Source organism: Dromiciops gliroides, chromosome 4 (genome assembly GCF_019393635.1).
Source record: "Dromiciops gliroides isolate mDroGli1 chromosome 4, mDroGli1.pri, whole genome shotgun sequence".
NCBI lineage: Eukaryota > Metazoa > Chordata > Mammalia > Microbiotheria > Microbiotheriidae > Dromiciops > Dromiciops gliroides.
Window position 1 is genome coordinate 116,862,811 of NC_057864.1, and position 21,691 is coordinate 116,884,501.

Genomic DNA, 21,691 nt, shown 5'->3' on the forward strand with positions numbered 1-21,691 from the left:
CAAATTTGAAAGCTGTAAGAACTATGAATGGTAAAATGACCATTCACGATCCCAGAAGACTGATGAAACACATTATCCATGACAGAGAATGATAGATTGAGGGTAAAGAATGAGGGGATTTGTTCTGCATTTTTGTTCTATTTCTGCATGTTTGTTATGGGGAGAATACTTTACCTGCTGAGTTGGGATTCCGGAAAGCTGTCCAACTTGTTCTATGGAGGCTATTTACTTTTTTAACTTAAAATTTATTTTTTATCATAAATTTAATAACCCAGCTATAAAAACAAGCATTTCCATATACAAAGAGCAAGGAAGTAGATGATTTAACTTTGAACTTCCCAGCATTTTAAGTGTGCTCCTACCTCATACACTAGATGACCTGTCAACATACTGTCTAGCATTTGAGTCATAGTGGTTTGAAGGAGATAAAGTTAAAAAACCTGAGGGGCAATTATGCCTCCTGACCTGACCAGTTACCCTTCTTCCCTATACCAAAAGGAGACAAACAAACAAAAAACTCTGAAGAGGAAAGTGCTGCAATCTTGACAATATTTGGTTTTTCATTTTCACATTCTATAGCTTACTATCTTTTCACATTGCTATCCTTTAGAAAAAGTGAAGAAGTCAGGAATTCTGGAATGAGAATAAAATGGAGGATGGGGTGAACAAGACAGAAGGACTTTGTAATTCGGAACCTGCTGTTATTGTTCCTCTCCTTTTTTTTTAAAGGAACTTTCTAATGTGATAAAAATAGAGTCTAACCGATTAAAGGACAGAGCTCACTGTTCAGTTCAATACTTGATCTTATGCTATAAAATGGAACCTTGTGTGAGAGAATGACTAATAGAGTGTCCCACATGGGAACACCAATAGACCTGCTTTAGGAGATTAAATGATTTAGCTTCGTACTCCTGAAAGCCATATTTTAAAGGGCCAGAAGTTTAATCACTGGAATCCCAGTTCCTTCAATAAAATCACAGTTTAATTAAAGTGTCTCATTCACAAAGCTATTGTCAAGGGTGTGTCAGCATTTTCACAACGAAATTTTACTTTCAGGAGGTTATAACTCTGAAGCTTAATACATAGGTTTCCAGGCTTTGGTGATAATGGACATATTTTCCCCTGGATAACATCCTTAAGAGGATTTCTAACTTTTGGAACACTGCCTTGTAATGCAAGTTCTACAGGATGTGAGAGGCAGAACCATTAAAATTGTCTCCAATGTCCAGATGATGAAAACTTGAACTGAAGGAAATAAAGTAAAAATTCAGAACAGGAGAAAAATGACCTTTAACATCATGTAACCTTTCATTCACATGTTTCTTGTGTTTTATAGGTCAGGAGCCAATGATAAAATTCAGCAAAAAGCAGGTAAGAATTATCTACTTACAGGATAATTGGATTTAGACTTAGAAGAGATCCTCTAAACCTCTCATTTTTCAGAAAAGAAAACTGAAGCCTAGAGAGGTGAAATGGCTAATTAGGAAGTAAGGAAGAAAACAAGCATTTATGAAGTACTTATTATATGCCAGGCATTGTGTGAAGAGTTTTACAAATATGATCTCATTTAATTCTCACAATGACCCTGGGAGGTAGGTGCTATTATTATTCCCATATTACAGGTGGGGAAACTGACACAAACAGAAGCTAATAACTGGCCCAGGGTAACACAGCTAGTAAGTATTTGAGGCTGGATTTGAACTCAGATTTTACTGATTCCAGACCCAGGACTCTATCCACTGTACCACTTATCTCCCTATATAAGGGAAATACATGGAAGAGATGGAATAAGAAATCAAATTATTTGATTCCAAATGCTTTTACCATTATGCTATGCTATCTCATCCATTCATTCAACAAACATTTATTAAGTGACTTATGCTAGGCATTGAGGAAGAGACAAAGATAAATAAAAAATGTTCTCTATATTCAATAAGCTTACTTTTTATAAGTGAATACAAAAATGCAAAACAATACTTATTACATAGTAAGGGTACAAAGTGATTGAGTTCAAGGGACAAGGATCACTTGCAGCTGGGGGAGATGTTCTCTACTCCAATCTAGAAGGTAGGTAGGATTTAAATAGGAAGAAATAGGGGGAAGGAATTCCAAAATAGAGAAGGATATGGGTAAAACAGTGGAGGAAACAAATGTCTGGAAAGTGTTGGTGACTTGGGAAATAGTTAATTTGTTTGGATCAAAGTTATGGGTAGAAGTGTGAAATAAGAAGACAGAAAAAGAAGTGGGGAGCCCAGGTTATATTTGTGAGTGAAAAGGAAGGAACTAGTGGGGGAGGAGACACTGGAGATGTAAAAGAGATTGGGGGTCAAGTCTTTAATGAAATGAGAGGAAAGGAATCAAGGATATGGGTGAAGAGGAGAGACTTTACCAGGAGGGTCATATCTCTCTAAAACTAGATGGAAGAAGGAGAACATATTTGAACAAACAGGAGTTTTTAATGTAGGGAGGAGAGGAAGTGGTCATAGCAGAAGACTATGGAAAGACAGCATGGGATGATGGGAAGAACACCAGATTTGGAATCAGAAGACTTAGGATTGAATCCTTGTTCTGGTTATCCTAGTCCAGAGCTAGCTTCCTATCAACTATGCCTCACTGCCTTGGTAACTATTATGATAATTATTTTAATCTTGCTTATAAACTAATGCCTTATATTGTCTGTCCATATGGCTTCAATTTTCAAAAGGCTTTTAAAAAATGTAGTGAGGCTCATTCTGTCATATTTTGAAAATCATGCAAATTATTACATTATCTTATTCATTCCCTCCAACCTGAGTTTGTCAACCTTTACTAACCTTACTAGTAACAGTAGCCACTTTGATCTTTTCTCTGGTCTCCCATAGCATTGTTGTCTTTGTCTTAGCACTTGATTATATTTCATCTTGTTTTATTCAGGAAATTATATTTTGTGTGACATCTTTCCAACAACAGTGCAAGCTTCTTGAGGGTGGAAATTATATCATACACTCTACTATTTTGGACATGCAGTGGCATTCATTAAAGACTTCTTGGTACAAATAGAATTACATGGAACAAGGGGGTTTGTAATACACACAAAATTCCACAGTTTTGCCTGATGCAATTTTGTCTGTATAATTTCACAGATCTCTCTAATAATGAAAGAATTGGACTCATCTTTTAATTTGATGTTGACACCACCCCCCGGGACATAGAGAAGTCAGGTATAATTATTTCCAGATTCACAGAAGTAAAGGTTTCCCTTAACAATGGATAATTCAAGTCAGGCAGAGTCAACAATAGACATCAAGTTTCCTCATTCCCAGACTAGTACTCTGTCCATTAACTATGCTGTTTTGTATCTTTTTGTGAGACTTCAACAGCTTCAGTCTTAAGGAAAACTACAAGTGAGTCATGAAAATTAATTAAGCTATTCTAATAAAATCATAAAAAGATAACAGAAATATCACTTGTTAGAGCTGATTAGTTATGTCACCCACATTCTTACCATCACTGTAAATGCAGTCACAGTTGGAACATTAAATGTTGGATCCTTTTGTCTCTCTTGATAGATAATACGATAGTGAGAGATAATACCATTGGGATGCTCAGGCTTGGTCCAATTCAGCAGCACAGAATAAGCACTGGTAGCTTGAGCCTGGGGAGCTTGCAAACCCCTAGGAGGGGCTTCCATTGTCTGTGCTGATGACCATGGACTCTCCACAGAGCCCTTGGAGTTATGAGCTCTGACACGATATTCATAAAGTGTGAAAGGCTTCAACGTATCTGAAGTATCAGTAAATTCAAGAGCTCCTTCAGACCAGATGAACAAAAGTGACTCCCCTTCAACACCAATAGTACGTCTAAAAGACAACAGAGAAAACAAATGGTTATGGCATTATTCTCTATAACTGGCTATATAGATAGGTAAGTTAAGGAAACTCTCAGTCTGAAAAAAGACTTTTTACTATTCTTGAAACTTTCCAATTGTCCTCTTCCTAGGAATATGACAGGATGATAGGATTTACAGATGACCTTAGAAATAATCTTATCCAACTCCCTTATTTTTTAGATGAGGAAATACAGGCTCAAAGGTAGAAGGGGGTGGGGTGCAGTCATTTGTCCATGGATATCTAAGAAATGAGCAGCTGAGCTGGGCTTTTAACACAGTTCCCTTATCTCTTTATCAACGAAGCCTCTGCTCGTAAGGAGCAGCAGAAACCTGAACCAGTATAATCTTTGTGGGAATATATACATCACACAGTAGGAATTAGATTTTAGAATTCTATAGGGTATAAGAGTCTCTCAATAGAAGTGGCAAGACTACACAAGGTAGGTTATAGATTGGCTGATATCTAAAGTATCTTCCTACTTTCAGATTCTATTCTAGGAATCAGATAAATCCCCCCTTTGTCCTCCTTGGTCTCCTAATCATATAAGGCTTAAGTGTCTGAAGTTCCCACACTCATGAAAGTGATTCTAAAAGTTTAGCTTAGTTAGTGGGAAGTAGTTTTGGTTATTTCAAATGAAAAGTCCATACAAAAAAGAGTAAGAGAGAGAGAAAGGCTTAAAGAACTGAAAAAGCAATGACTCAAGAGGTCCTTCATACCAGATGAGCCAAAGAGCCTCCCCTTCAATGTTCTAGGAAACTTTGGTTTTGACTTGTAAGAAATCTGAATCATGATCTATGTATGTAATTTCTGCATCAATCAATCTGCATTACCAATCAAACTAAACCAACTAAAATGGTGGTACGGTAGACAGAGTGCCTTGGCCTAGAGTCAGGAAGATGCATCTTCCTCAGTTCAAACTTGACTTCAGATACTTACTAGCTGTGTGACCTTGGGTAAGTCATGTAACCCTGTTTGCCTTAGTTTCCTCATATGCAAAATGAACTGGAGAAGGAAATAGCAAACCACTCCAGTATCTTTATCAAGAAAACTCCAAATGAGATCACGAAAAGCCATACATGACAGAAAGAACTGAACAATATTAGAAAGTGAAATTTTATTTAGTAAGTTGCATAGAGAAGGCATCTAGAAGATAGGCCCTGGACTCCAAAGATCTCACAATCCTGGTTACACTCTTTAATTTTTATATTAACTAGCCCCATCAAAATGTAAAGTATATGACAATGATTTATATAGCATTGTGAATTAACTTGCATAGTGAAGTCATGGCAAGGAAAACCCTATACCAATGCAAATCAGCATTGTTCTGTATGTACATTATAGTTTTAGCATTGGCACCATTGAGAAATATGGTGGCTTATCCAGGGGCATACAACAAGTATGTTGGACTTCATGGCCTTGTATGTCCCTTTGTATCAGAGATAGGACTTGAACCCAGATCTTTCTAACACTAAGATTGATTCTCTGTCCAATATGCATCATTAACTCAAAGCACATGGCATTATTTTACCTAAAAAAGGCTGACTGTTCTGAATCTTTGGGTTAGGAATTAAATGACTTCCATGACGTGAAATCACTAAGACCAAACAATAAGAAATGGCATTTTGTTAGTCAAAGTTATAGGACTTTAGATCTGTCCTTCTAGGTCCAACACCATTAAAGCTCTCCACTGTAGTTATCTCACAATGAGGGTTATACAAATTTAAACTAAAACAACACATAGTCATCACAGAATACATCTTAGGATGATATGATCAACCACAGGATTTAATATGAGCCTTTATTCAGTCACTTTGAAAAGACCATTTTATTTTACAATCTTGGGAGGTAGGTGCTTTTATTATACACATCTTACACATGAGAAAACTGAAGATGAGAGAAATTAAGTGACTTGTCTAGGGTCACATAGTAAATATCTGAGGTAGGATTAGATCTCAGGTCTTTCTGACTCTATGTCCAGTCTCTATTCATCGTGCTTCCTATTTGCTGCTTTATAATTGGAAAGTTGCTTTGAGATGATCAACTTCTCCCACCCTCATTCTATAGATAAGAAAACTGAGGAAGAAAGATTAAATTATTTGATCAAGTTCCCCTAGCTAATAATTAACAGAAATAGGATTTGAACCTATATCTTCAGGATCTAAAAACAGTGTTCTTTATATCATGATCAATAAGAAGCAATCAGTCAATCTGGTCAATTATCAGCTGGTTAGGAACTCTGCTTGAAACCTATCCTTTTATTATTTGCTGCTACTGATGGGTCAAATTCTGACATTCATAAACTTGCAGCCTTTGACCCACTGCATTTGGTGCATACATCTATGTTTATATGTCATTTGGAATTCTTTGGGTATTAAAAAATGTCTTAATGTCTGTCATTAGGTTCTCTTAATTTGTCTCATGATTCCAAATGCCAGGCTCTTTTTTTATATCTCATTGCCAGTGTATTTTTTTTTCAAAAGTATGTTCAGGGTACTTTCCTAAACTCCTATATCTCATTTTGACATAAAGGTGAACAGAGATTCTTGAGGGTTATCCCAAGAGAATAAAACTCTGGTAGGTCCTACCAGTTTGGAAATAATGGACTCATTGTATGTCTTTTGTATTAATAACTGTCTAAATAAGTTTTAAGAGGTTCATCACCAAAATGTATTTTTTTTTCTGGTTATAGTAACTTATACAGACCTTCTATTAAGGGTAAGGTTGTTACCTCATTGGAGGTAATAGTCACACTGATGAAATCATGGATCCTTGTAGCAGTACAGAATAATAGTGGTACAGCTAGGTGGCACAGTAGATAGAACACTGGCCCTGGAGTCATGAGGACCTGAATTCAAATCTCACCTCAAACACTTACTAGCTGTGTGACCCTGGGCAAGTCACTTAACTCCAGTTATCTTAAACATCTAGGGCCATCTCTAGTCATCCTGATGTATCTCTTGCCACTGGACCCAGATGGCTGTGGAGGAGAGAGTGAGGTTGTCAACCTTGCACAGCCTTCCCTGACTTACATACAATTCATTTTAAGTCATGATGTCTGTCATGACCCTCTTTGATAATGAAGTACAAACAACAGCAAGAGCAACATAATAATGGTAATGACTGTAACAAAAATAGTTATAATGACACACATATATACCATGTTAAGGCTTAGAAAGTACTTTCTCTCTAATAACCCAATGAGATAAAGTATTCAGGGTACATATTACTGGGTATAATACTGAGATAAGGATTTTGATAGAGTTTGTTTGTGCCCTTTCCATGATTACTTTCTCCTGCAAGAAAAAGGTTTTAATGCTTCCCTTTTATACCATGATGTCAGTGTTGACACAGGTACTAGGGAACATTGTGCCTTGGGCATACCCCCAGCTGCCATGTGCCTAGAGCAGCATCAGGCAGGCCTTTATTAAAGCTGAAACTCTCAAGACCAATAATATCCTGCTGCTGTCATCCAGCTTGGAGCTCTGGACCTATCTTTTAAAAAGATCTGGCACCAAAATTTAGGTTCTGGGCTTCCTGAGAACACAGAATTCTTCACCTACATCTGCTAACTGTCTAAACATCCTTAATCAAAGTCAAAAGAGGTGCTGGAGCATGTCTTTCAGGGCCTACATCTTCCCTATCAAGGTCTTGGTATTCTTCTGGCCCTGATGACTCTTCTTTCCTTCTTTTCTGCAATTAGGTTTTAACCAACTCTTTTTAGGCAAATGGCTCACATCTCTATGGCTTCTCTTATCCAATAGACTCTATAAAGATGCATCAGCTTTCAGGTTTCTTCCTAGTTGATGAACATTATTTCCTCCTATTTTCCACATGGAGCAATTCCAAACTATTCCTTCCAGGTCCAGAAAGTAGAGCAGCCAAGCCAGAGAAGTAGACTTTCTTTTGATATCCATAGTATTTGTCTTTTAAACACACAAAGAAAGCTCACAATGGGTCTTCTAGCCTGGAGCCTTCTTAGTTCATGCAATTATCCCCTTCCTTGGGTGATATTCAGACAGCAGCCTGGTCCTGGCCCTTCCAGATGTCCCCCTCTTGCTTGGCCTCTAAGCACGTTTCTTTGACAGGCTTCCTACAGGTACTTGAGCTTTGCATCAAACCATTCTGCTTTGGTTCACTGGCCCTGTACCACGAAGACACTGATTGCTAGCCTTCAGGCCAGGGCAGTGGATATCTCAGGATGTTCCTTGGCTGGCAGGAGAAGCAGCATAAACATTTGCCTTAGATTTGGCTGCTCCTGTGGCCTGAGAGAGCATCCAGATCTTATCATTATGAGCTTACTACTCAGGGCATCGTGAGCTATAATTGGACTGGAGAACACTCCTAGATCATATGTGTTCCCACTTAATATGAAAGCCTTTCTTTTTGATAGCTACAGAAGACATGTAGGAGGTCTTTGGTGCCAAATTCTTGGGGGAAAGTCATAGATTTCAGACATGAAGAAGTTTACAATTGTTGATGTCAAGGAGCTTCATAGTTGTAATGATCAAATCTTGGTTCCTGGAGACCCTTCTTGTTCTTCACACTCCCTGATAACTCTTCTAGAAGTCATGGATCTAGGCAGTTTTCATCTTCATTAAACAAAGAATCCCAGCTCTCTTCTTCAGGGACACTTCCATCATTGGAAGAAGCATGAGAAGCTGTCAATTTTAATTGTTTGTATGAAGATAAAGTATATTATACCATCGCAAAGTCATCTTCCTCACTTGTTTTGAACTCTTCTTCAGTTCTTAGATTATGCTAAGAGTCTGCAATGTCATATGCACAATCCAGATCACTGCTCAAGGCCTTGTTAAAAAATCCATTGTGTCCTATTTAGCATGCAGAGTTCAGGGTCTAAACAGGAACCACGATTGCTGTATGCTGCCTTCTTTATAGGTATTAAAGAGGTACAATCTGACAAATTCTTTGTTAGTCTTCTCAATGACTTTTGATACCTGAATGATATATCTTCAACGTAACTATCTATACAAATAGTCAAATTTCTTGAATTTTCATTCTCACACTCTGAGCTGTTAGCTAATATAAGAGGGGTTATGTAAGTACTTCCTCCCATATAGTCTAGTAAACTGTTTATGCTCCTATAAGCCTGTTCAGTAATTTTACCCACAACCGTCATGGTGCTGCCCATACACGTCTCATCAGATATACCATCTGGAATGCTCATACCTGCTTGGTTGTTGATGTCACTGTCATCCTCCCATTTACTACCTATAGATGTTTCATCTGCTAAATCACTCAAATTACCAGGATCATAGCACATGTGTGATTCATCAGCAGGGTCACCCATCTTCTCAGACTCTCCACTCATACATGTTGGATCTGCAACATCATTAGCATTCTCTAATATATCGAATATGTGCATGTGATCAGAGATAGGATCTCCAACACCAGATATGCTATCCATTTTTTTTCTGATCCAACATGCTAGCTCTACTGCTGAGCAACATTGGGTCACTTAGGTCATTGATATTCTCAAATTCATTGCCAGTGCATACTTGAGCAATGATGTCCTCTGGGCTCCTCTTAACAGTGCATCTTCAGTGTGGGCTTCAATATGCCTCTTGTATAGCTAATTTTTTGCACCACTTCAGAAGGTGAGTTTAGTTGTGCAGGTGGCAGCATATGGTCAGGATTCAGAAGAGAACTGCAACCTGCAGGTTCACATAAAAACCGGGAACTAGATACCATCTCTACTATTCTACAATCAATCCTAACACTGTTTTTCAAGTTTCTTTCCACATAAGTAATCTAGTTCTTTATTTTTGAAATAACATAAATTCACACTTCAGAATGGTTTACTGGGAGGCTGTCTCGTAGGTTTCTGTACTAGATTGTGATATAAGTTGTCCTTGTTTTGGAATCCATATATTTCTTTTCTTTCTTTGGTTTAAAAAGTATTTGTGAAGTAGACCAGAAAAAACTACTAGGATTTGGAATCTTTTGTTGATTTGCCATGGTAAACACTTCTTTGGACTCTGGGGTTCCCTTTTGAGTGTGGAACTTTCCTTTTACTTTTTCAAGTATGTGCCTTTTTTATTTTGAATTAGATTTCTTTCCATCACTGGCCCTGTGATCTTGTCTGCTAGGATTATTACTAAGTCTTTGAAGTTCAGAACTGACTCTGAAGACATCATTCTTTGGAGGCAGATGACCTTCGTCTTACCCTTGATTCAATACAGCATTCAGATGACTATAGCTCATGTCCTGATGACTTGATGTGGGAAGAACTGCACCCCACTGGGCTTTAGGTACATAAAGGGCCATACCTGGATTTCTGGCCTGAGGTCTGTATCTCTCAACATCAGGCTGCATTGATGCCACCTCAATCAAAATGCTACCTTTTAAAAAATTCTACCATTTATTTGTGATGAGTTATAGAAGGGCCAAAGAAGGACTGCATATGAAGATAGGAAAAAACCCACAAATTATCAGTGAAAAAGGAGGAAAATCCTGGTAATTCTTTTTATATTTATCAACACTTATCCATGGTAGCATCAGTCATTTCCATCACTTTCATAGACTCCTCTTGGGCCCAGGCTCTGGCCTCTCCATGATGATTTTAATCATTTTTATTGAACTCTCACAAATTCTTAAACTGAAAGGGAGAGATGTTTTAGTAAATTTGTGACACTGAAGAAAAAAGGAGGGGACTTTAAATGGTGAATTATTTACTCTCTGCATGTAATAAGATCAAATATGGTTCCAGCCCCATGTTTATGCAGAAGCACAAGCGAAGGATGCAACGTGGCTAAGTATTTAGTTCTTATCATTGTTGAATATTTAATGAATGAAACTTATGGTGAGGTAAATGGTTCCATCTGTGGTGCTAAAAAACAGAACATCTTCATGTCTGAATAAACTTTGAACAGAAGTGGTTGAGCAGCCTGTAATCATTTCAATCGACTTAAGATTTAGGATTCAACTGCTCATTTAACTGGAAGTACTTCCTCCTGAATAGCCAATCTCTTATTCTTTGCATAAAATCATTTTAGGCATGTTTTGGATGGGGGTTTCTAACTAGAGTTAGAGGACTGTTGTGATGATCTAGTGAGATGATGTATGTAAAGTGCTTGGTAAATTGTAGAGTGTTTTTTAAAATGCCAGATACCATTAACAATGTCATATAATTCGATACTTCATAAGATCCATAATTTCATCACTCGGGGTGCTTTTGCTGATATAGACTGCAACCCTTCTCTACGTTAGCAGATGATCTTTGTCACTTGCTATAGCAAAAAAGTTAAAATATTAGCAGTGTTTTCAGGGTGAGCTTCTTCAAAGTTAGATTAGATCTTATAGAAATGACAGAAAAATAGTTATTATCAATATCTCATTTATCTTCAATCTCTCCCTATCTATTGGCTACTCCCCTATTACCTACAGACATGCCTGAAGATACCCTTACTGTATGACCATAAACAAAGCTTTTCCATCTTTGTCGGACTTTACTAAGTTTTTACTATAATGGCACCATTTTTAACAAGTCAAGGTTATATTTGTGAGATGATGAAAAATTGAAGTATATTTTAGTAGAGAGCCAAACTGCAGAGTACCATGTTGCTTGACACTAAAGGGGAATAAAGACAATGGACAAATACATAATTATTTACTATATATTTTTCATCCACAAAGACAAATTATGATGCCACACCATGATGTGAAGCTGAATTAATGGCTAGGCAATCCTTTTACACCTCTCTTATCAATTCACTATTCCATACTCCACCCATCAGGGTTTTTCCTATATTACCTTCTCTTCTCCCAATATATTATTTCACTTAGGGATCTCATCAACTCCCATAGCTTTAGTTATCATCACTATTCTGATGATTCTCCAATCTATCTATTCTGTCCTATCCTCTCTATCTTCCCATCTTGCATCTTTGTTCAGACCTATCAAATGGGGTGTCTAATAGACATGACAAATTCAACACATCTAAAGCTGAATTCATCATCTTTCTCCCTATACAGCCCCTCCCCTTCCAAATTTCCCTTTTACAGTCAAGACCAACATATCATGCTTGGAGTACTGCATAGCTTGCTGGTAAGTCTGCCTGCCACAGGTCTCTCTCTACTCCAATCCATTCTCTATTCAGAGGGTAAAATGGTTTTCCTAAAGCTATATCTAACCATGTTACATACATCCCACTCTATTAAACAAAATAGAGTGGCTCCCTATTACCTCCAGGATCAAATACAAAATCTTCTGTTTGGCATAAAAACTTAACCCTCTGACGCTGCCTCCTACCTTTTCAGTCCCTTTTGCATTACTCCTTTCTGCCTACTCTTTTTTTTTCTTTTTTGCAGAGCAATGAGGGTTAAGTCAATTTCCCAAGGTCACACAGCTAGTAAGTGTCAAGCATCTAAGGCCAGATTTGAACTCAGGTTCTCCTGAATTCAGGGCTGGTGCTTTATCCACTGTGCCACCTAACTGCTCCTCCACCTACTCTTAAATTCAGTGACACTTGTCTCCTTGCTGTTCCACAAATAAGACACTCCATCTCTCTACTTTAGGCATTTCCCCAGGCTATTCCCCATGCCTGGCATGCTCTGCCTTTTCATCTCTACCTGTATTCCTTCAGATCCCAACTAAAATTTTATCTTCTACATGAACCTTTCTTAATTCTAGTGCCTTCCCCATGTTAGTTATTTCCTATTTAACCTGAATATAACTTGTTTGTACATATTTGATTGCTTGTTGTCTCCCTTGTTAGATTGCATTTTTTTGTGAGGGCAGGGGCTTATTTTTGACTCTTTATATCTCCAGCATTTAACATGGTGCCTAGTACATGGTAGATGCTTAGTAAATAGTTATTGAATTAAAAAAAAACCCTTTTATTAAGTACTTACTATGTGCCAGACGCTGTCCTAAGGGCTAAGGATAAAAATAGAAAAGTAAGATTGTCCCTGTTTTCAAGGAGCTCATATTCTGATGGAGAAGACAAGACATATAGCAAGTTTTTGCAACATGCCATATGGAAAGAATTCTTGTTCCTTTGGGTGCAGTTGTAAAGCAGATGGTGATGCATCTTCTTTAATGTTGTTTCTACTGGTAAAAGCATATCTGCTTTTGATGTTGAACCATTTGACAGCACCAAGGACTCTGGTGACAAAAACTTTCCTTTCTTGGTCTTCAGTAACTGTAGCTGCTGAAAAGATTGGGACTTAACACGTGTAGAGGCTCTTGCCAGGACATATCCTCTCTGGTTTTGGAGATGGGGAGGAAGATGGGCCCATCATCCACAAGAATTGCTTATCTCAATGATGGCTATGAGAGCCAGTGTTTTGGAGGGCCCTAGTATTAAGAGGGCACAAAAAATAGCTGATTCTCCCCTGCTATACAGACTTCATCTATCATCCTGGTAACAGACTATGTATGCAGCTTTCCTAACTGCAAAGTACATTACCGATAGACTGGCTACTAGGTAATGGTTAATTTGTAAAAAAAAAAAAATAACCCATGAAACAAATTTGGAAATAGTCTTCAGGCCTATATGGTAACTTTCCACTTATGCAGTAATAATGACAACATTCTTTAAAATGGGGCAATGGCTACTGATTCACACAAGTTTTAGATGTCCTTATAAACACCAATTTACCTGGTGTTACTCTAAATATGAATTAAACTCTACACCTACTTATCACCTTAAAAAGACCAACTAAAACGCATAAATTAAAAGAATAACAAAAAAAAAGAAAAGGAAAGAATGCACTTAAAGAAATCCCCACAGATAAACCAACAGACTCAAGAAATAAACAAGCAAAACAAACCAAACCCCAAACTTCCAAATATCATGAATAAATACTATGGAATAATAAAACTTCTAGGATAAACTTAAAAAGAAAAAGTTCTTTAATAATTACAATTAGGATTCTAGAAAGGAAAGAAATAAACATTTATTAAGCAACTACCTTGTGCCAGTAATTGTGCTAAGCTGTTTACAGATAATTTTCTCTTTTAATCTTAAGAACAACCCTGAAGAAGTAGGTGCCCTTATTGTTATTTCTATTTTACAGTTAAGGAAACTGAGGCAGAGAGATTAAACAACTTACTCAGCGTTACATAGCTAGTAAATGTCTGGAGCCATATTTAAACTTTGAATAGGAAAAATATACAACAATTACAATGGTAAATGTAAATGGGGTGAAATCACCCATACCTTGGAGGAGGGTGGCAGAATGAATTACGAAGTAAGATCAAATAATTTGTTGTGAAGACACATAATTAAAATGTATTTTTATTATGCCTCCATTGAATAAAAAAAGAAAAAAGAGAAGTGGCAACTCTGATTTCTTACAACACAACAGTAAAAACAGAAAGTCAAGAAAGGCAAATAGGGAAGTCACACTGTTCTTAAAGGACCATAGCTCCTGAAATAAAATCAGTATTAAATATGTATGTACCAGGGGCAGCTAGGTGGCACAGTGGATAGAGCACCAGCCCTGGATTCAGGAGGACCTGGCCTCAGACCTTAACACTTACTAGCTGTATGACCTTGCCCAGGCAAGGCACTTAACCCTCATTGCCCCACCAAAAAAATGTATGTACCAAATATCATATAAAGCTAGGCCTACACAAGAAGTGATTCTTTTGCCAACTGCTGCTATTGTATGCCAGAAATTCCAAATAAAAATGAATGTCCTCATGAACATCCTGACACCCTCCCCACCCCATTTATTAAACTCTTCAAATCCCATGATGTCTTTAATCCACCTTATCCTCCATAAGAGTAGTTATACTTGAGACTATCACCAACGACCAAAAAGACATATGAAAACAACTTTTCTACTTTCTTTGTAGAGGTGGGAGACCATGGGTGCAGATAGTTATATAATATTGGGGTAGGTAATTTTATTAGTTGGATTTTCTTACTTTTTATCCTTCTTTCTTATAAGACATTTCTCTCTTGGTTGGGGAGGGGAAGGGATATACTAAGAAATGGAGGTGATATTTAAATGAACTATTTCATTATGCATATAAGGTTCTAAAAAAGGAATTTCAACTCTGAGAAATGGAAAAATCAGTGATAATCCTGGGAAAAATGATGAAACATAACTGCTGGGTTTTTTGATAAAAAAGAAGCAAAGACTTAAATAATATTTAATATAGTATAAGATATAGTTTCTGTATTATATATTTTGCTTCTTTTCTGAATCAAAAGGGAATGTTTAGTCTGTAAGGGCAATAGGGAAAAGACTGACATAAAGATGAAATATATCAAAAAATATATTTTAAAAAAATTTATGGGAATGACCCATGCATGTATTAAAGATCCCTTTGAGGAAAATATTAGAAGGGAAAACAGATTTGATAGATGAAATATAGATTTCAATTATTATTGAATTACAGATTATCAATAGCAACAAGACATAAAATAAGAATACATATGCTTGACAAAGCTGTTCATGGAGGACTCCCTGTGGATGGGAAGGTCCTCTAGGTGTTCTTGTTAATGGATGATATGTTGATTACATTTTCTGACTCTCAAAATGACATATTTATTGCATTCTAAAACTCTCAAAAGAGAACAGGCCAAATATCCACAGATGAAAAACAAACAGACGCTTTTTTATCTAGATTATGGCAGACATGAAGACAGGCAGCCCTTTGAGTTATTCCATTCCATTTATGAAATTTGATTAAATAAGCATGTATTAAGCATCTATACTGTCAAAGGTACTAGGTTCTAGGGATACAAAGGCAAAAGAGAAAATAGAGGATTGTCTACATAGTTCATCAAGAGTTTCTTACTTGCATAGAAAAACTGGTGAGTTATTTGGACAATGCAGGACAGAGGAGAAGAGGATTGCTTGTTTATCAGTCCCAAATTTAGTGTTCTGGGACAAATCTGTATTACAGGGCACATTGAGCCTAGTAGAGACTATAGTAAACCCTGTGGGAGATTAGGATTCTACCAGAATATCAAAAGCTTGCTTCAATGGCAGCCTAAAGTTCAATTTCTTTTTTGGGGGGTGGTGGTGTAATGCGATATTTGAATATCTTATGCATTTCTGTATCTTTATTAGTTCCTGTGAATTCTTCACATAGTATGCATTTTCTGTGAGATAAAAATAGGTTGTTTTATTCAGATGTTTTTTCCACCCTTAATGCCTATAAGAGAAGTGGAAATAATGTTAGCTACATGTAAAGAAACCTTAACACAGCCAAAGTGGAAGAGAGACTGACCTGGAATAAGTAAAGATTTGACAAATAGGGCAATGAGTCAAAGAGAGATACTGGCCTTGTTGGATCAACCTCAGGATTAAAAAGAACATGTGTAGATAGGGTCAGTATCTGGGCTGAAAGTTAGGTGTCATTTGGGTTGAATCAAGTCTAGTTTTCTAAGTTTTTATTTCAAAGACTTCATTTTATATTCTACCTTAATGTCTTACTTGTGCTATCCAGGAAATTAAACAATTCTAGAGTTTTTCTGCATGCTTCTTCCAACCTAATGTCTGAATTTTCTCCCATACTATGATATCAGTTTAGAATCAGCATTGAAATCATGCTAGGCCTGGAAGCACTAAAAAAACCTGTTTGGGGTAGATATTGGAAGATGGAGTTTAAAGAAGAGGGATGGTAGAGAAAGGGAGTGGTTAATGAGGATTATTAAAATTTTTAATGTTTATTGTTTGTCTTATCAATGTTCTATTGGAGTAAACTCCCATATAATGAAGCATTCAAAGGACTCCATGTTACAGTAGAAGGCCTGAGTTATTTGAAGTTATTTGTTTTTGAATCCTGGCTCTACCATGTAGTTCTTATATGATCTTGGATAGAGGCACTTAACCTATAGGCACCTCAGTTTCTACTTCTGTAAAATTAAAGGTTCTCCTAAATGACCTCTAAATTCCCATCCAAGCCTAAATCTATGATATGAAGACTTCTCTTATCACTTTGATAAAAGGTTCACCACTTTTTCTTTTGTATTACAGTCTCCTAGCTAGCAGGAATGCATTTTCTTTTGTAAAGTGTCTAGCAAAATGATATTCACACAGGGTGGTCTGACAAATCCTACCTGATGAAAACATAGCTTAGAAAAGTACAGATGTAGGCTGATAACGTAGTGCTGAAAGGTCTTTGATTTATCATATAAACCAATTATTCATTGATAAAAGCATCACCCACTCAATATTGTAGGTTCGGTAGTATGTGAATAAGCTGGCACCCAAACCAGGTATATATGGTTTCTTAAAGAGATCTAATGTCTGATGTCTCATCTACAACTATAAAACATTTTATCATAGGCTTTCAAAAGACAAAAAAGAAACTTCTTATATATAGTATTCATATTGTCAATAACATAAATTAAATACTAGGTAATACTAATGAAACAAAAGTCAGTACTACAGCTCGCAGTCATGTCCCTATATGGGTTAAAAATTATAAGCATCTTACTTTTTGGGGGGCAGCAGACAGACAGCTTTTAATCGGATAATATCCAGAGGCAACCATTTAGACAACAGAAGAAAATTATCAAGGGGGAGAAAAAGTGATTTTTTTGGCAGAGTGACAATCATTTTGCAAACATTTTCAGAATGAGATTGACAGGCAGGCTTCTTGCAATTTTAATGAAAAGATCTGCATAGGCCAGTTCACCAAATATTCTGTAGTTTGAGTTAAACGAATTTCCTTTGGTGGTGATACAATATGAAGGCAAATGATGAAGAAGAAATTACATGTCATCACCTTCCCAGAAATACTGCAGGCTTGTTGTTATGACGATATAAGGGCCAATATAGAGCCTTGGAATGAAAAAGAACCATGCGCCTACATTCTATTCCTGTCCTTACAAATTTCAGATGTTTTTTTTTTGCAGCTATCGAAGAAAGATTTGATATTGTTGTTGTCTAAGCACATTTAAACTTCAGCTGAAATAACTGCCAAGTGATTCATGCCTATGTAGGTGAATATAACGATTGTATCTGGAGCCCCAGTGCGCCATTTTCATTTCACTTTAAATAAAAAACAAAATGTATCTATGTCAGTCAGTGCCCTTCTGCTGTACTCAGAGGTATCCAACAGGCTACAATTATGATTGTGAAGTGATTGTGTCACATTGGAGGAAGGTTTATTGCTTTTGAGTCTGCTAGGCAGTAACACATTCTGTTTCATATTACTCTTTATATCATTGTTTGGCTGTGACTAGAATAATCAAATGCCATCAAATGCTGTCAAATTCAATTTACAGTATTTTTCATTGAAGCAGGCTTTCTGCATTATATTTCCTGTTTTCCCTCTCTATAGCTGCCATGGAATACTCAACATAATCATGAGCTTTATTTACAAAACCAACAGAGTGAAACCACATCCTGGGCTATAACAGATACTTTATTTCCCCTTATTCAGAATAGGGATTTGATGTGCTTTTCTCATACAATTAGCATTAAGTAGATGAAAGAAAACTATTTCCAGAGGATGGGCATTTTTAGAGCCTGCACTAATGTGCTTAGCGTAAAATGTAAATTCACATTAGTCATTTTTACATGTTCGTGTTGTATTTGAATCAGAAATATTATTCTTCAAATTAATGTTTGCTGAGAAGAAATTTGGCTTGCTCATTTTCAGTAATATCATTTACATAACCAGAAGTTCAATAATACTTCCTCTTTTGGCAATTTTGTGAAAAACTCTTAATTCGGCATGGAAGCTACATCTTAAGCTAAGGGGCTAGAGATTTCAAGTTACGTGGGGACAAAGATCAAGTCTAGAGTGTGAAGCTCTTGGGCTGGATTTCATCAAGAAGATCATGGAATTTAAGGCCGATAAGAAACCTTTGTCATGCTTTATACACTCAATATACTTATTTGATGCATTTGTTCTGTATGCGTATCCTTTATGATGTTTTGTGTCAGTGTTTCCTGTATTAGACAATAAACTCCCAGCAGATAGGGATTCAGTTCATACTGCTTTGCAAAAGGCTCATTGTAATGTCACATGTAGACAGGTGAGGCTCTGACAAAGTGTGGCAAACTGGAAAAAGTCCAAAACTTTGAGACTTGGCTTCGTCTTGGAATTTTGCCATCAACTCACAGAATAACTATATGAAAAACTATTCATACCTCATTTTCCTCAACTATAAAATTGAGGGGTTGAATTATGTGACCTTTAAGAGGTTGCACAGCAAATAAATCACTGGGCCCAGAGTCAGGAAGACCTGAGTTAAAATTCTGGTTCAGATGTTTCCTAGTTGTGTGATGCTATGAGTCAACTGATGTCTGTTTGCCTCAGTTTCCTCAAATGTCAAATGGAGATAAAAAATAGCACTTTACCCTCCAGAACTGTTGTGAAGATCAAAGGAGATAACATTTTTAAAAGCACTTAGCACCGTGCCTGGGACATAGTAAATACTCAGTAAATCCTTCTTCCTCCCTACTTTGCCTCCCCCTTTCTCATTCATCCATCCTTTCTATCTTCCCTTCCTTCCTTCTTCTTCCCTTCCTTCCTTCCTCCCTCCCTTCTCCCTTCTCCCTTCCCCTTCCTCTTCCCCTTCCCCTTCCTCTTCCACTTCCCCCTCCCCTTCCCCTTCCCCTTCCCCTTCCCTTTCCCTTTCCCTTTCCCCTTCCCTTTCCCTTTCCCTTTCCCTTTCCCTTTCCCTTTCCCTTTCCCTTTCCCTTTCCCTTTCCCTTTCCCTTTCCCTTTCCCTTTCCTTTCCTTTATTGCAGGACAATGAGGGTTAAGTGACTTGCCCAGGGTCGCACATCTAGTAACTGTCAAGTATCTGAGACCAGATATGAACTCAGGTCCTCCTGACTCCAGGCTTATCCACTGCACCACCTCACTGCTTCCTCCTTCCTTCCTTCTCTGCCTCACTCCTTCCTTCTTTTCATCCCTCCTTTTTTCCCTTTGAAAGCCCCTACCAATTTAGGCATTTGTCTTAAAAATATTATTTTATTGGGGGCAGCTAGGTGGCACAGTGGATAAAGAACCGGCCCTGTATTCAGGAGGACCTCTGTTTAAATCTGGGCTCAGACACTTGGCACTTACTAGCTGTGTGACCCTGGGCAAGTCACTTAACCCTCATTTCCCTGCCCCCCAAAATATTATTTTATCAATGATAACGGGGGTATTGGGAGTAAATGATAAGTAAGAGAAGGAATAAATTCTACAGAAATACCTGTTGTCCACTGTGGAAAGACAAAGAGATATGAATGAAAACCCTCCTTTCAGTAAGTAAGGAGAAACTATTTCATCCTTGACAAAAAATATATGATTGAGCTGTTGGAATTCTGGAAAAGAAGACTGACTGCTGTTGAATAAAGACAGCATCCCTAGATGGTAAAAATGGGCCACATCAGCAATCCAAGGAATAGACTGGGGGTGGCAGTGGGGGAGAGTTTGCAATAAAAAAGAGGACGAATTTGGAGCTGGAGAACCTAGGTTCAGATCTCAGTTCTGCTATTTATTCTATGTGTGACTTCAGGAAAATCATTGAGCCTTTCTGCTACTCAGTTTCCTCATCTGTAAAAATGAAAGTAATCTGGTGCAGCTAGGTGGCGCAGTGGATAGAGCACCAGCCCTGGATTCAGGAGTACCTGAGTTCAAATCCAGCCTCAGACACTTAACACTTACTAGCTGTGTGACCCTGGGCAAGTCACTTAACCCCCATTGCCTCACTAAAAAAACCCCACACCAAACCAAAACAAAACAAAAAAAAATGAAAGTAATCTTCTCATTTTAATGACAAATATATAATCTCTGAGTTGTCTTCCAGCTTTATGACTTGATGAACTCTTTAAATAGGAACCTTTAAACCACTATATCCAAACTAAAGGTAAAATGGCTTAAATTCTACTTTCCAATTTTTAAATGAGTACAGAATCTAGAATGGAACCAAGTAGCTCATTAAGTAGTTACTATTTCTCTATAATCTGACTATTGTTAAGTGGTCATTAATTGGTTACAATAAACCAGGCGGTTTGGCTAAATTTACTGATTAGTATTGGTTTGGCTTAATAATGGGTCAAAACAGTCAAACCACTTGTGCATTTGTATCTTTAAGTTAAACGAAAATGTCTCTGAAAGAACCTCTCCTCCCCAGTCATCATCTAGAGAGGCTTTTTGTGAACAAAGGACACAATGTATTCCATTGCACTAGTATTCTATAATTGCTGAAATGTTGAATAAAAACAGTAATAGCTTTACCGGTGAATAAAATAGTTAATGATGACTCCATTTGGCTTTGTAGGTGGTAACCATCTAACCAATATGCTGCTAGATCCTGTTGTCACAAGAAAAGGGGGTTTCAGATCCATGGGAGCTGCTTCAAAAGTTGTCACCAAGGTACCACTGCTGACTCCACAGCTGCCTGGAAGAAAGACCAAAGAAGACAGTTTTCAAGAAGTAGGTAGGGGAAGGGATCCTGCATATGGCAAGCAAAGACTTCAAATGACATATCCACCTAAAAGGGAAACTATTTAGCAAATTTATTAACCACAAAATTTTAAAATGACTGTTAAATTCTTTGTGGCTAAGCTGACAACAATCTGGTTTATTAAAGAAATGACTGCCTGTCATTTCATTCTTTCATTCCTGAAAGAAATAATCATTGAGTGCCTACTATGTACAACTCATGGTGCCATTTCTATATCTTATTGTGAGAATATTATTATTATCAGAGGCCCCCTGCTGTGAGAGCATGGGTTGACCTTTCTAAGGTTCGGTGTCCCAAAGTTACCTCACATCAACATGAGACCACTCTCAACCGATCAGCTTGAAGAACTGTGTGAGGCAGTTGGTTTTGTCAGTTGGTGGTTCGAACCTCGTGGGGTTGGCAACTGAACTAGGAGTGGTTGAAGTA

At 37.3% G+C, this 21,691-nt stretch overlaps 1 protein-coding gene and 1 pseudogene across 1 annotated transcript in view; both read right to left on the reverse strand.

Moving 5' to 3' along the window:
• Positions 1–21,691, reverse strand: part of USH2A (usherin) — a 1,082,898-nt gene that overhangs the window by 134,708 nt on the left and 926,499 nt on the right. Inside the window, exons 59-60 of the mRNA XM_044004202.1 lie at positions 21,037–21,199; positions 3,485–3,839 (exon numbers count right to left, since the gene is read on the reverse strand). Of these exons, the coding sequence (XP_043860137.1) occupies positions 3,485–3,839; positions 21,037–21,199 (518 nt within the window). The remainder of the gene's footprint in view (positions 1–3,484; positions 3,840–21,036; positions 21,200–21,691) is intronic.
• Positions 7,881–10,202, reverse strand: LOC122755582 (annotated as a pseudogene).